The sequence below is a fragment of the Bactrocera tryoni genome, chromosome 2, assembly GCF_016617805.1.
Source record: "Bactrocera tryoni isolate S06 chromosome 2, CSIRO_BtryS06_freeze2, whole genome shotgun sequence".
NCBI classification, from domain to species: domain Eukaryota; kingdom Metazoa; phylum Arthropoda; class Insecta; order Diptera; family Tephritidae; genus Bactrocera; species Bactrocera tryoni.
The window spans coordinates 83065974-83083903 of record NC_052500.1 but is presented as its reverse complement, the minus strand read 5'-3'; the positions used below and the strand labels follow the sequence as shown (position 1 = coordinate 83083903).

The 17930-nt window shown below is 37.5% G+C and overlaps 3 protein-coding genes across 3 annotated transcripts in view; all 3 read right to left on the bottom strand.

The window, feature by feature from the left end:
• Positions 1-17930, bottom strand: part of LOC120768658 (thrombospondin type-1 domain-containing protein 4) — a 106034-nt gene that overhangs the window by 43737 nt on the left and 44367 nt on the right. The window contains exon 4 of the mRNA XM_040095435.1: positions 13511-14256. Coding sequence (XP_039951369.1) covers positions 13511-14256 — 746 coding nt within the window. The remainder of the gene's footprint in view (positions 1-13510; positions 14257-17930) is intronic.
• Positions 450-2159, bottom strand: LOC120768660. The gene is made up of 2 exons (XM_040095438.1): positions 1980-2159; positions 450-1916 (listed from the first exon to the last, which is right to left on the bottom strand). The coding sequence occupies exons 1-2, from the start codon at positions 2031-2033 to the stop codon at positions 1185-1187; spliced, it is 786 nt and encodes a 261-aa protein (XP_039951372.1). The 5' UTR covers positions 2034-2159; the 3' UTR covers positions 450-1184.
• Positions 6726-8844, bottom strand: LOC120768661. Its single transcript, XM_040095439.1, has 2 exons — positions 7663-8844; positions 6726-7577 (listed from the first exon to the last, which is right to left on the bottom strand). Exons 1-2 carry the CDS (start codon positions 7711-7713, stop codon positions 6888-6890), a joined length of 741 nt encoding a protein of 246 aa, XP_039951373.1. The 5' UTR covers positions 7714-8844; the 3' UTR covers positions 6726-6887.

Genomic DNA, 17930 nt, shown 5'->3' with positions numbered 1-17930 from the left:
TAAGCAAATTAATATGATTTATTTTTTCACTGAGGTGTTCAAATCAAGAGAAAATAAAACAATTTGCCTTAAAATAATCAAATTCCAATCGTTAATATCTCTTAATTAGTTAGGTTTACTAAAAAATCGTAAAAATTGTACAGAGTTCAGTTTTGACAAAATCTATGATAAGATATTTTTGCAATTAAGTGGATATGATATTTTGATATGAATTTTTCCATCTGATAATAAGAAAAAAATAGAAGTATACGGTGAAATACTTTTGGGGAGTTTTTCGCAGAGGTGTCTCACAATTGATTTTTCAGAGCACCAAGCGAAAAAATATTAATTTATTTTGACCCACACTAATATATAACTATTTATGTGAGTCATTTCTTATCAATATTAGGATAATTCCTATTCAGAAGCGTCAACGTGCTAATTCAGTTCTTCATAATATTCTCATATGCTAATATAGTCTACTATATATTATATTTTATATACCGAACATTAGTAAGCTTGAGCTGGACTTTGTTGTACACTGGCAATTTGAACTTATAAAATGAGAAAAGTAAATAAATCATACTACATGGATTTATAAAGAGCTTCCATTCGAAGAGATCTGATTTATTTTCGTGCAAGTCGACTTGAGCATTTCCTTAGATTAACTACTAAAAGCAATAAATATATTCTTGCGTCACCCATTTGGTTGAAAATATAAGCTACTACGCCAATATTTATATTTTATTGGAAAATTTTCGGAACCTTACATTGAAATAATTATATGTGCTCGTACACAACCAATAGGGTATTATTACGTGTAAGTAAAAAAAAATATTTCCGTTTTATATATTTTCTAAATCATTATATTTCACTATTTCTAAGTATTTGTTTGAACTTTTGGTGCATATTTTGGCGAAACTTTTCATTGAAAAATGTTTTAGCAACTTTTTATTTTCCTTAGTAATTAGAAAATTGTTGAAAATCGCTTGATGATATTCGTTAACTCGACACGGCAGACCCAGTGTTACATGACATTACATCTGATTAGTGTACCGAACACAAGAAAAAACATGTAACAATTTAAACAAAATAACTGTTTTTGATTAATTAATTTAATTACTCCGAATAAATGCTCCAATTTTTTAACACAATATTTTCGAATATCCTTAACACACTGAACACAAAATCACTAGACCGCGAATTCACTGTCCAAATCGATCGAACTGAAATTCCAGCACCTTATAATCCAAATACCGCCGGAATTTCGTCGTCAAATCATCAAAACTGTCTAGCACATCCATCTTTTGCTTCATATCCGAACTCGTGAGCGCCGAATCCACAATATTTAATGTATCTTTAATCATTCCGGTGAAAGACGCAGCATCTTCCTGCTTCTGCAGATATATCAAAAACTCCTTAAAGAACTTTAGCTGCACATTGAGCACCGCTACCTCCTCCGGTTCCGCGTCGATCAGCTGCCACAGCGTCGACGAAAATGTCTCCTGTATGCCGGTGAAAGCAGTATATTTCTGGTCGAAATCATCAATCTTCACAGCACTCTCATAAGCTGGCAAGACTTTCTCGATTTCCTCAGCCAACGGACCGCTCAACTCCGACATCAGCGTGCGCATGCTCCACTCTTGTACGCGTATGTCCTCGTTCAGGAATTGCTCGTCATACTGCAGATTTACATAAGCCATAAACGCCTGCCGTTGCTCCCCTTCGTACTCCAGTAGCTGCTTCTCCTCGACCAGCGGATCCTCCGCATTGGCGGCTTTTAAATAACGCGCCAACAGTTGCTCCAATTCAATGGCATACTTTTCGTCGACATTCTGTTGAATGCGTACCAGCCGACGTGCTGTATAGCTCAGATGACTGCTAATTTGCGCCTTCAGTTCGTCCACGTCCACTTCGACCGGATTGGTGGCGATGCACTAGTTGTTAGGAAGACACTTTTTTCTCAATCTACTTTCATAGAAGTTTCAGTTGCTTCATACCTGCAGTGCGAGGATTATTTGAAGATTGATCAGCAGCAGCTTTTGCCAAAGCATTGTGTTCACTTAACTTTCTATTTGCGAAGCTTATGGCTTACTGTTGGTTTTGAGGCACTCAAGTGTCTTAAAGTGCGTTTGGCGTGCATGCAACCCAATTTTATTGCAAGTTACACGGTAAAAACTTATTGCAACGTGGTAGCTCTCGATAGAAAATCAGCAAGCGCATAGGTCTAGGTCGGTAGCTAAGTTATTACTGACTTCCAGCATGCAAATCCAATTAGGCATAAACTTGGTACTTGCCATTCGCAGACAGAGGTCTACATAAATCATTTTTTGTTTCAATTTACTTTATTTTCAATGACATTTGTAAGAGCATTGTACTAAATGCATATTTTGAGTAGGTAAGGCAGCTTTAGCAATTAATGCACAAAAGGTTAATCCAAAGGTGAAAAATATCAAAAGAAATTTTCAATTATCACTCATAGTTATACTTAATTATCAAACCTCAATTTATTGTATCCCTCCAACAAAACCTTTAAGAGTATAAAAATACCACTCGAGTGGTCAACTCACTTTAGTTACTTGCGTTAACTCCTAATAATACAATATTTTGAACGACAGTATTTAAGATCTACCAGAGGCATGTATCCGGATTTGCGTTCGACCAAGATCCAATGTCTTAATAATATTTTCCACACATTGCACATATCTAATTACATATAAAAATCAACATTTTGAACCACCCTTTAAAAATTTAAAGGAATAGCAATTAAATTAAGGCAATCGTCTCTGCAACCTACAAGCAATTGTAGTGACTCAGTTCTGTCTGCGACTTGGATTCAGTTGATGCAAAGGCAAATAAAGAACAATTTAATCGAATTCATTGCTTGAGTGAGATTAAGAAGTCTTACTACAACTCGAAATGAGGAAAAATTTTAAATAAATACAAATTTTATTAAAATGAATTAAACATTTTTAATATTAGTTGGATTATAAAAGAATATTCCTCAATATAAAATAATAGTAATGTACTTTCAAGGTATTTTATCTTAATATAATTTCCTCACAGTGCATGAGACCTTCCGCCTTACACTTGCAAGTTTTATAAATACAGCCTATTTTCGAATTATACTAATTATTCGATTTGTAGTAAACAATGCAATCAAAAACACGCAACTGTCTGAGCACGCTCTCACAAATAAAGGCGCTTTTAAGATTCATGTTACGACATAACCGATTGCTTAACCAAAAATCATCCAACTGTATCCTAATATAATTTCGTTCATAAGATAAACAGTCAGAAACTCTGTAAGTGGTTTGATCACTTACAACTTATTTGCGAATATTTAATTGTGTTTTTATTTGAGTGTCGAACAAATGTGTCATGAAAGATAACAAAATTGTACAACGAGAAAGAGCTGACACTTTCATCATCCACGGCAAATACTACCGTAGGCAAGAAAATTACCATAAGCGTTTGACTTCATCAAGAATTTGCATGCAACGTCTCCAAAATTTTGGTTTTGGATTTTGGTGTAACTAGTAATCGACACAACGAGGGTTGCCTCTTACATATATTTCAAGATAAGATAAGTGAACAAAAAAAACTTAATTATCAAAAATCGCTGTATTCTTTTTCCAAATATTCTCAATTAAGATCCATATAAGTATATTATTTATATCATCACCTTAAATGCAAAGTAACGTAACAACATTTTCGGAAATTTACAGGAGAAAGAATGACACATGTAATAAAATGGATCAGAACCTTAAAATGCCTTTGAACCCATCAAAATGAGGTCACTCGGTGCCAAGTCAAGACTATAAGGTGGATGACTCATGAAATTGATGTTTTGAGTACTCAAAAATGAAGTTGTTGCAGTCGATGTGTGAGATTTTCCATTGTCGTAGTAAAAAGTAAAGAGGTAAAGATCTGTCATCGCCGGTGGGTTTTCTTGATTTCTTAAAAGACAACTAGCAAACAGATGGTTGTGCATCATTCCGAATTAATTAGTTTGCGCTATTCCAGTGCTTTGATTGCGATATATTCAGTTGTTGCAAAAAAACAAGCAAGCATTTGTTTTGAAGTGCTTCGTGCGCGAACAAATTTTGTTGGATTCGGCTCACCTTGAAGCACCCATGCAGTCGACTGATCTTTACATTCGAGCGGTTACGCGTATATCCACGTTTCATGATCTCTCATGGTTGCATAGACCTGTTTCGAAGCACGCTATACCATTTTGTTAACATTTTTTTCGGTCGACACGAGCCTTATTTCGAGCAAATGACAAAGTGTTTACGATAAACTTGTGACTCGCTAGATTGCAACACTAGGATTGCCAAGTCCAGACATATAAAAGGCAATCTACGTACCTCTTCAATACCATCGGGTTTTGATTTCCATCACCATGCTTATGCCCTGATCGTCTTATAAACAATGCATCGGTTTCCATTCTTGGCAATCTCATCCACTATTTCTTTGCCCTCGATGACTTCGTAGCCTGGCACCCAGTAGAAGTGAAGTTGCTTATTTCTGGCACTTTCCACTGCTGCTTTGCTTCCCAAGACACTTCTGCCCGATATGAGATTCGAGGTTACTGCCATGCTTGTTGCTTGGCTTTCTACGTAGATGTTGACTCTGGAATTGCCTGCAAGTGCAATAGAGGCCAGCTCCGCGGCTTTCGAAATAAGAAAGACCTCAGATTGAAATATACTGCCGGTAACTTAAAAGGTTGCCTTATGCCAGTATATTTCCGCACCAACTCCATCGTCCATTTTCGAGCCATCAGTATAGATTTTTACAGTGTTGCACGTAACTACATATTTATCTGTACGCCAGTCGCCTTTTTCTATATTTACTTTGAACCTTCTTTCCCAGTTGAAAATTGCACGAAGGATCTGTATGTAAATTCTCCTGCAACCAGTTCAGTGCCACTGTTGAAGTTGTTCTTAAAGTACCCCTTATGCACAGCGCAGTGAGCCTCTAAACCTTTTCCATTGGCTCCCGGTTGGTGAATTTCCGTACGCCTGTCCAGAGTTGGTCTAACAATAGCTGTGTAGCACCAATCCGTTAGAGAGGGAGAGAGCGCCCAGGTTGTGCCGAGAATCTGCCTACACGCATATAAAGCACTGCTGGCTTTCCTCACTCTTCTTCCACGTTGTGCTTTCACAACAGTTTGCTCCTCAAGCCTACCGCAAGGTACTTGGTGCGGTCCTTGAGAGAAAATTGTGCCCCATTTACAGAAGAGGATCTTCATACAGAAATATGTATGAATATTCAACCCCGGACCTGCTTGCTATGCCCAGTTCTAGATTGTATTGATAGTGGTGGTCATAATACATAATTCGTCTAGAGGTCAAAAGACCTGATACTGTTCAAACTAGATTCCGTGGAGACGTTTGTGAACGCTTCAGAAATGTTCCAAGAGCGTATTCCTTATAGTCAAATACCCTTTCGATATTAAACACCAGTGCATAGCGTGCAGTCTCTACTGATCTGTCTTTCGATATGCGTGCTGCGCCTAGCACAAGCTTCCAAGAGTCGCTGCGGCCCTAATGTGAGCGTCCAAAATTTTCTGCAGCGTTTGCAACAGGAAAAATAATTAAGTTATGCTTATAGCCCTAAACTCTTTTGAGTAGGTTGGGTTGTTCTTATCTGCTTTCGAGATGAAAACTACCCTAGCCTTTCTCCATGAGTGTGGCACATAGCTGAACTTCAAGCATCCCCTAAAAATCGCATTTAACCATTAGCTGTCTGTACCGAGTTATATGAATGGGTAAAATGAAAAGATTGCCCCTTCTATCTATTATTATTAAAAAAATTTGAGTTTACCTAACATTTTTGGCATTTTTAGCCTGCAAAAATTCGTTTTTTGATCAGATAAAAAACAAGAAGATATGCGCTAAACGAGTATTGATACAAAAGCAATTTAAAATTTGTTTTCAGGAAGACGCGTTTAAAGATAAACTGCTGGAACTCTCTAAGCTAATCGGCAACAATGTATAAAACTATAACTTAAAAACTGTTTGAGATATCGATACAATTTTCGTATATTCAAAAGTTCAAAAGTATAATATTCGATGTTTTCGCTTCACGCTACTCTACATACTATACTCTCTAAATTGAGTCGATATTTTGGTATTACTTATTCTATACACTGAATAATTTCGTGGTGGCTGCTTCCACCCCTTAGGATCAATAAAAGTCTGCAATAACAGTAAATTAGACTACTGGCCACTTAACCAATCTCCAGTCCAAATTAATTGCATGAGTTATGAGAAATTATGCTCCAGCTAATTTAAATAAATAATTTCAATACATTATACATGAGGAGAAATTTCGTAAATATGCTAGAATTTATAATCGACTAATTAATAACTAAAACAAAACAAATAAACAAAGTTAAACCAATTTTATCGAATTTTGTACTATTTTGCATAATTAAATGACACACGTTCACATTTCGAATGCAAATTCAGGTTGAGACAATTAACATAATATATACAAGCCTCCTAAGAATCACTCAAACCATGCAAACTATAGGAAATAAACGAGTTAATATTCTAGAAAGGAAAAAATCACTAAAAAGTAAATGATTAAAAATTGTCTAATCAGTAGCAAAGCTTGTCTAATAAGCATTAAAACTTGTCTAAGCGTCTCGCAATTAGCAGTTAATTCGTAAGACGAAAGCGTTTATATGACTGTATTAAAAACTAGAAGCAAACAAACAATAAAAAACAGAACAACAATTATTTCATTTTAGCAATATGCTTTTCCAATTTTTATTTTCACACGTACGCCAATAGACAGGTCCATTTTACGACACACATTCTTCTTCAATTTTGTAATAAATTAATTTTACGATTACATACAATTAGTTCATAGAATACTCGTTAGACGAAATGAGACACCTATTGCTTTTCAACGTATTTTTCTCTCAAGTAGTTGAAGACGTCCTTGTTTTCGGGGTTGGTAACTTCGAAGTAAATCTTTTGCTTATCTTCCAAAGTGGCGGCAGTCAAACCACCTTCAGCCTTAACCTTCAAAGCGGCGATTTCATCCTTGTGCTTGATATCGGCGTCAGCGAGTAAACCGTCAAAGAATTTGATGGCACCGTTCAATGATTTTTCGATCTCTGGCAAAGTTTGCTTCTTCAAGAATTCTTGGAAACTAGCACGATGATCCTGGGTGAATTTCAAGTAGCTTTCCACCTTTTTGGCGGCATCAGCTTCCTTGGCGATAGCGTTCAAGCTTTCGATGGATTTCTCAATATCAGCCTTGAATTCAGCGGAATCGGATTTTGGCAACAAAGCCTTGTAGAATTCGAGGGAGTTTTGGATTTCACCATCAACATTCAATTCCTGCAATTTCTTGTGCAAGTACTGATTGAATTCTTCGGGGAAAGTGCCAGTCAGACCATCCAAAATAGTGGTCTTCGCTTTGCTGTCGGTCTCCTTGAGCGCAGCCTCGGTCTGGGCGATCAATTTCTCGAGATTGGCCTTGTGTGCCTCATCGACTCCGACGAGGATCTTGTTGTAACTGTCGAGGTTAACACGCAGATCAGCGTCGATCGCTTCGGCGATGCTGGCAGCGAAAGAAAACTATTGGAAAACGAGAAAAGTACCAAATATACGCCGTTAATTGATTGCTTCAATCCACTTTGCAATGTCCAGCAGCTTTACTTACCTGTGCGCACGCAGCGACGCAGAGTAGTGCAGCAAGGAAGAATTTCGACATTTTAGTTTATTATTATTAAGTACGTCCACACGCTTGACCAGCTCAATTGAGACTCACAATCGATTGCGCAGCCGCCGCCTCTATTTATACCTATAACGTCGCGGTGCCGGCGGCTATAAACTTTATTTTTGTATCTTTGTATATTGTGCCGCTACTGAGAAATCGTAGAAATAAGAAAACAAACTGTTTATTCTGCCAAACTCTGTATTTTTCAGATCGGCACGGCTTTAAAACGCTCTTACTTAATTTTTGCGGTTTGTTTGTTCTCCATTTTATTTTGCACCGCTTGTTTATTTATTTCTTTTGCTGCTTATTTGCATATTCATGGCACTATAACTTCTGAAGTTTTGTGAATGTTATTGTTGTGATGAACATCGTTTTTTCTAGTACATATGTAAGCGCATTTAAATTTGCTATAAAAAGCGCGAATTGTAAAAACCCCCGGAAAAAGTTGAAACTACACGGTATAAAATCGATAGTTTTTTTTATTCGGAATTCTATGAACAGCTGAGATGACTTTAGATGAGGAGGATCATATGAGACTAAACTTGTATTTAAATATCCCTTTTAAATTCCGAAACCATACCGACTTTTGATGTTTTCTTCGCTCTTCCGAACTAGTTTAGATTAGTGAACCTACTAAAATATTATTTAACTTATGTGAAATGATTAAGTCAAGTCGTCAGAACTAAGGGCATACCCTGAGGTTGATAGGTATATTTATCAGATTTAAGCTGAAACTTTTCCAATTGCTTACGTTACGTACGTCGTTACGTTCAGTTTGGATTTTTGGAAAACCCTCGAATACCTAAAACGGTCACTTTCAGTTAGATATTCTTTGAGACTCTCCCTAATCAAACACCATCAGCTCTAACGCTTTGTAAAATGATTCAACCTCATTAAACTTTAACAAGTAACTTAGATCGGTATAATAGAATAGAGCAGAGTGGAGTAAAGCATTTAGTGTCTTCAAATCAGAAGGCACTAGAGCTGTGAGATTACATAATGAAACAGAAACCTGTCGAAAATGTAGACCCTAAGTGCCCCCAAAGCATTTGTAGCAAATTATTACCATTAAGGTCCTAAGGTCTTTCCGACTAGGTGACCCTGATTAAAGACGCTTTTAACGTTACCCTCTTAAAAAATCGATGAGAGTTTTTATACTCTTACAACATGTTGCTGAAAAGTATAGTATTTTTGTTAACCTAAAAATCGTTTGTATCTAAAACCAATGAAGACGGAGAATGTTTCTGGTCTGTCTACCCGTGCAAGCTGTAATTTGAGTAAAATTTAAGATGTATTCATGAAACTTGATACACACGTTCGTTGGCACTATGAAAAGCTCAATATTGTAGATGGATGTAATCGGACGTAGTTGTCACGCCTGCAAAAAATCCATTAATCAAAAACTGATAAATTGCTTTAACTGAGCCTGATACTAAGATACAAAGCACCAACTTGGTATAAGAAACCGCATTAATGAGTGGCACCTCTGGGATAAAACTCTTTAAAAAGTGGACGTGAACCCAACCCCTAATGAACTTATCTACCAAACCATTAAAGCTATGTCACCAAAGTTCGCACACGACAAAAACTTTGAACTCCTCTTAACGCAGTCTGAAAATAGCTGAAATCGAATGATAATGCCATCCACTATCGGTTTTGGTTAAAACTACCTAAATTACGATGAATCAATAACTAATGAGCCATAAGAAGAAGTATTTACAGGAGCCGGTGTAAAATATGGACAAGGAGCGTGGCGAGGCCCACCTTTATGTGAAATCAGATGTCTCAAATTTGGTGTATGAGCTTAACCACATAAGTATTTTCGTTATACGCTGCAAAAATTGGCAAACTCTGATGACCACTACGTCCACTTTCTATATAACAAACTTTTAAATTCCATCTGATTCTTTCACTTTACAGTATACAAATCAAATATCATTGAAGTTACAGAGTAAAACTTTGCACACCTAGTGACCTCAAGGTATTTCACCTTATATCCAAAAATTATCGAAATTGGGCTATAACTTATCAAGTATCCACACTCCAAGTATATGGGTTCAGTGCATATAGCTGATTTTTGCCGAACATATTGGACAATCTCTTATCTTAGTCTAGTATTGAAATTCGGAGAGAATATTTTTGTGATGACATGCTTGCAAGTTACGAGGATCCGAAATGTTCGATTACACCCGAACTAAACTCCTTATTTGTTTTATTTTAATTAAATTAGTTACTGACCTAAGTACAAAAAAGACTATGATTTCAGTGCGTTCAGTAATTCAGGTGAGGGTTCGTTGTTTAATAAAATAGTGGTTTTGTCTGTGACCAGGAAAAGTGTACGCCTAATTGCAATACAATAAAAATTATTGTAGTTAATTAATTCAATTAAATAGATAATTAATTCAATTAGTGCAATGACTAAGTCACCACTGCAGTATTGAGGCATCGAATACATGATTTTTGCTAAATTTGCTGTGAATAAATTTTTAGCAACAAAAAATCTAGTCTACTCAGTTGAGCGATCTAATTGGAGGCACTTAAACTTTCAAGTGTACTTTTACGCTTCTCATTTCTATGTTTTTTTTTGTACATACAGACAGACAGCCGTATGTATGAGCTGGCGTGACAGCCAGGTATACTCGCATCAATTCACCGGCTCTAGCGCTCTTCGCAGATAAATTAACACATAATTTCGTATGAATGTTGACCAATCGATTAGCATTTATAATTCAATATTTTCCACTTCTGCGTGCACACAAAGCATATATCTCTCAGTTTGGAACTTTTTCTTGTAGAAATCTTTTAAAAACAAATGTTTTGGTAATCAGAAGAAAGCCAATAAACGATTTCGCTACAAAGACCCATGTTGTTCGGCTCTAGCTGATTTACGAGCTGTATATGAAAGTGTATCTGCGCACTGGCGACAATTAGACGCATTCTTCTATGAAACTATGAAACTGGTAGCAGCAACAACTACAGCGTACACGCGTTTACCAAGCTGTTTTGGACGCAGCTTTCGCGGTCAGTCATCTGTTTGCTGTTTTGATCTTATTTTCATTGTTGTTTTTGTAATGAATGGTAGCAGTTTTTTGGGCTTGCGCTGGCGCTGTTGTTGTTGGTGAAGTTAGGAGCACAACAAAAGAATACACGCGTCATCAACGCTAATGATGACGAGACAACAAAACCATTAATGTGTGGTGAATAATAATTCTTTATATTTGCATAACAAATTTATAGATATCGCTTGTGCAAAAGCATGTTTGTTCTAAAGCTACATACATACATATGTACATATATGTGGTATATTATGATTTTTAAACTGTGCCAATTAAGAAAACCGGGCGGGAGATCACCTATTTCGCTTCATACTCAAGCAAAAGCACTTCGACCACTAAAGCCGCGTTTAAAAAGCGATTAAATAAAATAAATAAATAACAATGACCAACTGAAGGTTTTCATCGGAAAAATAAATAATATACATACATATTTGCACACAAGTGTATGTTTATTAGCACTTTTTGCGGTTGGGCAGGCAATGTCATTAATAAGTCTGTTTGCATATATTTATGTATACACGTGTACATATGTATGTATGTACATTAATCATTCGACGTTAAAATTAGAAAACTAGATGATTTGATTTGTCTTATGCAAAATCACAGTAAAAATTATCTGATTACTTATAAACAAATTTTGTAGAGAATACACCAAAATCTAAAAGTGTATAGCTTGTTCTCTTAACCCGTTGTGGTACTAGGCGAAAGCAGCAGAACAGTTTTCACAAATAATTACCGCCGAGTTGACAGTTCTTGGTCGTATAAAAATCGGTGGGCGTCCGGTTATGTGTACCCGTTTGGCTGGAGTACCTTTAGTATATTAAGCTGCCGTTACACAGCATATGATCAAATTTGACCCAGACTGGTTCATTTAAACTGAATCGATAACATATTTTTGCGAGATTAGTAGAACCTTTTTCATGTTTGTCTGAAGTTTGAAATGTCCATATGTCAATTAATATGTGTTTAGGACACTAAAGATTTGTCTGGCATTTTTACCTTAGGAAAAAATTGCAGCGAGTTTGCGTGGAATTTTATGTTTCAGAAGGGTTGCATACTCTTGTAGAGCATACTGAAATTATCGAGGGAACACTTCTCCAGCCTGCTCAATGGCAGTGAAAACATGAAACCAGGAGATAGTGAGTTCCCAATCGAAAGCATGCCTCACGATTGGAATTTAAGTGTGGTCTGCCAAATCCCCAAAAAGGGAGACTCCCCAACTACCGTGAGATAAGCTTCCTCAACATCACATATAAAATTCTATCGAGCGTACTGTCGATCATATTTTCACCATGCTCCAAGTCCTAGAAAAGACCTGTGAAAGGAAGATCGACACATACCACTGCTTCATCGATTTTTAAGCAGCCTTCGTAGTGTAAGTTTGCGTTGAGCAAGGGGATCGCGAAGGACCTCTCCGAGCCGTTCGATACTAAATGAGGTTTCAGACAGGCAAACTCTCTATCGTGTGTCTTCCTCCATATAGTATTTTTCTTCTATCTCCGGACTGGATGAGAAAGCGAAGCATGTGAGTATTGTTGTGAACGAAGATAAGATGAAATATCTTCAGCCATCAAGCAAACAGTCGTCGCACTCGTGACTTGGCTCCCACGCCACTGTTGACAGTCATAACTTCGAAGTCGTAGGTAACTGAGTCTATCTTGGACCAGCATTAAGACCAAAAACAACGTCAAAAATCTAACGCAGAATAACTCTTGCAACAGGTGGTACTATGGACAGACTAGGCCATTGAGAAGTAAAGTCCTCTCCCGACAATCAAAGACCAAATTCTGTAAGTCACTCGTCATCCCGTCCTGCTATATGGTGCAGAGGCGTGGACGATGACAACATCTGATGAGTCGGCATTACGAGTTTTCGAAGGAAATATTCTGCGGATTGTGCATTGGCAACGGCGAATATTGCATTCGATGGAACGATGAGCTGTATGAGATATACGAAAACATTGACATACTTATGTAGTTCAGCGAATTAAGAAACAGCGGCTAATTAGGTCATGTCGACCGAATAGACGAAAACGCTCCAGCTCTGAGAGTATTCGACGCAGTACTCGACGGGGGAAGGAGAGAAAAAGGAAGACCTCTACTCTGTTGGAAAGACCAGGTCCAATTTGTCACAAACACAAGTAAATGAACGGCACAAAGCATTCAGTGAAGGTTGTGAAGTCACCGAAAACTTGTCTCTTTTAATGACGATAGCAACGAAAAATAAAAAAAGAGTTTGAAAGTCGTTGTGTTGGCATCAGAGAAATACCAAAATACCTACCTCAACATCTCTTATGGATAGACTCAAGACATTTTGGTTAATTTTGTGGGTATGAAGCGTTGCTGGATTAGACTAATGGTTTAAAACGAAATGTTTGACAGGGCAGTAAAAGACCTTAAATTCATCAAATGAAACGAAAATCAACGAAACCAAAATTCACTGCATGGCCAGCAAACTATCCCAGTCAAGACTTATAACAAGTGTTTGGAATCTTCTATTATCTCAAGAGCTTATTTTGAAGGCAATAAAAATTTGTTTATTAAAATGCGAAAACATTTATTTAGTTTTGTTATTCCGGGTCAAATTTGATCAGATTGTATATCATCAGTCTTACTGAAAATTTTTTGAAAATAATACAGTAGATAAATCAAGGTCTAAGACATATATTCATAATTCTCAATCTTAAGCTGAAAACCCAAACTCTTATTTAGTCTTAGGTCCGCATCGACACTTACCGATTAATACATTTCCTCTGTTGAAAGCGTACACCGCCACCGCAACTGCGTGAGCAATCACCCCACTTGCCCCAAGTGCCCCAGCGCGGGTAGGGACGTTGACGTGGACCAGCGTTCGGTCGCTTCGTGCTTGCCACTGCTGAGCTTTCGCTTGTCGTCAAATCAGACACATTTCCAACAGCTGTGCTCTGTGGTGACTCAGTGCTTGTCGTTGTGGTTGTCCTTACCGTAGTGGTTTTCGTACTAACTACAATTTTAGGCGTCTCAGTCACAACATTATCGCTAATAATAGGCGCTTCGGGTACACTTGCCCCTCGCGCGGTTGGCGTTACTGTTCTTGTTTTCAAATCATTTAAAACATTAAAAGACTCTGTTGTCGGTTGCTGCATTGTAGTTGTTGCGGTTGTGGTTGTGGTTATGGCTGCCGCCGTGGTGGGCGTGGCGGCTAATACTGTTTGAACCTCGCTGTTGCCAATTGTAGTTCCAGCTGATGTGGTCTCTAGCCCCTTTGTTGTTGTGATCAATAGCGTTGACGTAGTTGGCGTTGTTGTAGTAGGTGGTTGTTGTTGTATGTCTGTAGCTACAGCTTCGCTTTCTGGATAAACCTCATTTGCACTCGTTTCAAGCCCTGGTTTCGGATAGCGCCATAGATTAGCCATTTCGTAGTTAGATTTCGGATGATTCACGAGCAACGCTAACCGATTGCTCTTCTGTTGTTTTCGTTGGTTCAGCCATTCTTTGTGTTTCTGGATAAAAGGAAAGAAATTGTTTAAGCATTTGAGAGTAAAACGAGAAAAACCGGTAATTTATATTGCTTCGAAGCTTTAATACCCATTATAAATGCAAACACTTCCTTGTAAGAACTTGATTTTGATCGCTCAGTTTGTATGCCGATGTGTACCGATCTGAACTATTTCTTCGAAGATTACACTACTACCTTAAGCAATAGTCCACGCAAAGTTTCTTAAACTGCCGATGAGACATTAGTTTAACAGTATGACATGCAAACAAGTCAACAATCATTGGAATGGAGAGAGAAAAACGAGCCGAAACCAAAAAAACCACGCCAAAGCCGCTCAAAAGTCGAAACTCGGAGTTTTTTTCTTCGATATTCGTGCATTCGAAGCATAATGAATTTGTTTCGAAAGGACAGAGTAAGGAGTTCTATTTGACCGTATTGAGGCGTTTGCGTGTGAAAATCCGTCGAAATAGGGAAGAACACTTCATAGTTTTTATACGACGATAATGCACCATTGAATCGAGCCACGATTGAAAAAGAATTTAAAGCCGAAAGTACCAGATTTGGATAGTGCGGTTTTTTCTTTTTCCCCAAACTGAAATTGCCACTTCGTGGAACCCATTTTCAGTCGATCAAAGAGATAAAACAAAATTCGCTGAGGAAATTGGAGACAATCCCAAAAAGTGCTTGTGGAAAGTGCTTCGAGGACTGAAAATATCGTTGGCATAAGTACATTATATCTGGTTGGAATTACTTTGAAGACGACCAAATAAATATTGATGAATAATTAAATATTTTGCGTTTTATTTACAATTTCCACTTACTTTTTTGTCACAATATATACCTGTTATGGTATTTTTAAGACCTGAATAGCATTTTTTTTAATTTGTTCATTTACAATAGCATAATTCATGGCATTGCGTATCTGAAGCTACAACAGTTTCGAATCTTTCTGGCAATTTGCGGATTATGTTCAAGAAGAACTAAGTCGTGAACGAATCAAGCCTATATTTGATACCAGTTCCTAATCTCCAATCTTTTTGAACGCCCAGAACCTTTTTTTTTAGGCACAAACTTCGACACATTTTACTAAAAACAAATATTGCTTAGGCTTACATATAGTGAAAAAGACGTATAAGGACCTCAAGGTTAAGCTGCCCAACGAATGGTCATAACATGGAATAATAATATAATTTCGCCATCTCTCTGAAAACCCTACGAATATACTACTGACAGACGCAATATCTAGGAAAGCCATTTTCAAAATTACTAGAATGGGTTAGCAATATTTCGTACTTTTTAACAACACCTTTTCTTGAAATTTATAAATGGACTTCAAAATCGCTTCGAAAGCTCATCTTGCTGTCATAATTATTTTATTTATAAACTAGCTGACCCCGCAGCCGTTGTCCTGCGTGAAATTATATGCTTTGAAATGAAAAAAAGTTGAAATTATATTGTGTCGAAAATGATTTATTTTCGATTTTTCTACATTTTTTTAATGTAGCGCAGCTTAATAGACATAATTTTTTTGATTTCTATTCTGGTGCGTAAATATACAAAGAAGATGGGTTTCCAACTCGTCAACACGCCACATATATCTGGCCAATTTTCTCTGGAAATTGAATACGTTTGAAATGAAATGGCTGTCCCTTGTATTCGATAACTGCGTCATAATCAGTCGGGTTCCATTACACAGTTTCGGCGCATGAAGATTGTGAAACCTAATAATGACAGATCCAACTTTGAGACGCAAATCATGTTGGGGCATACCAAGGCTCTCCAAAGAATTTGGAAATTCCACTGGATAATTTACGGTTTCGTCTTTCTTGTCAAGACGGTCGATCGATTTATATGAGCGCAAACCTCCCGAAATTTGACCTTGAATCTTCCAGTTTAAGTCATTAACATCGGTATTTTTGGCAACTAAAATTGCGCGTGCTTTCAAGCAATTGCAGTTTCGATAATTTGGCCAATGTGCGGATAAACATTCGTGATGAGTTCATCTTCCGTTGAAGTGAATTGACAAAAGGGATATGAAATTGATTTTCCATTTCCAATTCTTAGCGAATACAATACATCGGCAATGTCATTTTTAGTATCCCATAATTAACGCGAATTTGAAGGCTGATATGACGAAATGATCTTCTCGAAAACTATGCGAACTTCAGTGGCATGCGAAGTAACTATTGCATTGTCCTTCGTCTGTTTCCAGTGATTAGCATGTTCCAGCAAACGCAACTGCTGGCATGCTTCTCAAAAAGTTGCACACACTGTACCATTCACAATACGCAATGGCTTAAATGAAGTTGAACCGCAGAGGCGCACAACAGTCGGAAAACTTTCATGAATTGCAAAAGTAAACCTTATCCTACTAGTAAGCGCTTTATTGCGGTTCACATATCGACCCATTTGATACTGCTGATCTCATATGGTTCAAGGCCAATAACCGCTATGTTGCTTTCTTTGGTGACGTACTTGCAAACGTATTTGATCGATTTCACCAATCTACAATATTCAACATTGACATGAGTTTTGAATGTGAATTAGACAAAAGTGGCGAATATGGTACGATCCATATGTTTTCAACTTCGATGCGTTGTTAACGTCGATATTCACGCCTCTAAATACTAAATGTTCTGCCATTGTCGTCTGGTGAGCGACGCCGATAGGGTGAATATCCATCATTTCCCATTTCCATTTCCGAAAGAAAAGCACATGAGTAGTGCTTCGTGCATTTATTGTCAGACATACAAACCAAAGTGGGATTGTAAGGCTCCCAAAGTCCTTGAACCATATTGGTTTTCACCACTTCGTATAACTCTGAATCTATCTCTGAATCAGGCATTTCCGCTGAAATGATTTCATCAATTTGATCTGGTGTAATCACCATCCGCATTCAAAGAAGAATATGTATGTGCGTGCGGCAACACGCAACAGAATACATTCAGCATCTAACAGCACCATATATACCATAGGTTGCTTCAAGATAAAGACCGTCAAACATCGCAGCTATTGTTTAAAAAGTCGTGCTGTGATATCGTTACGATCGCTAGCTGATTGACCGCGATCCATAATTCCGCACGTATGTCATCGGATTTTGGGAGTACTTCTTGCCTTTCTTTAGGCTGCCATACGTTGATGGCAAAAAGAACGCCGACAAATATTAGTGTGACCTCTTCGTGGCTTCGTAACAAATTTCAATCAGTAACTTCCAATTTTCCGACTTCTCCTCATGAAAAGTATAAGATATTTGTTTCTAAACCTTTCCCGATCCACAAAAAACAACCTTTAAAAATTTCATAAACCGTTCTCTTAGTGTTACTAACAAACAAACATTCATTATACTCTCGCAACAATGTTGCTAACGAGAGTATTATAGTTTTGTTCACATAACGGTTGTTTGTAAGTCCTAAAACTAAAAGAGTCAGATATAGGGTTATATATACCAAAGTGATCAGGGTGACGAGTAGAGTCGAAATCCGGATGTCTGTCTATCCGTCCGTCCGTCCGTGCAAGCTGTAACTTGAGTAAAAATTGAGATATCATGATGAAACTTGGTACACATATTTCCTGGCTCCATAAAAAGGTTAAGTTCGAAGATGGGCAAAATCGGCCCACTGCCACGCCCACAAAATGGCGGAAATCGAAAACCTATAAAGTGTCATAACTAAGCCATAA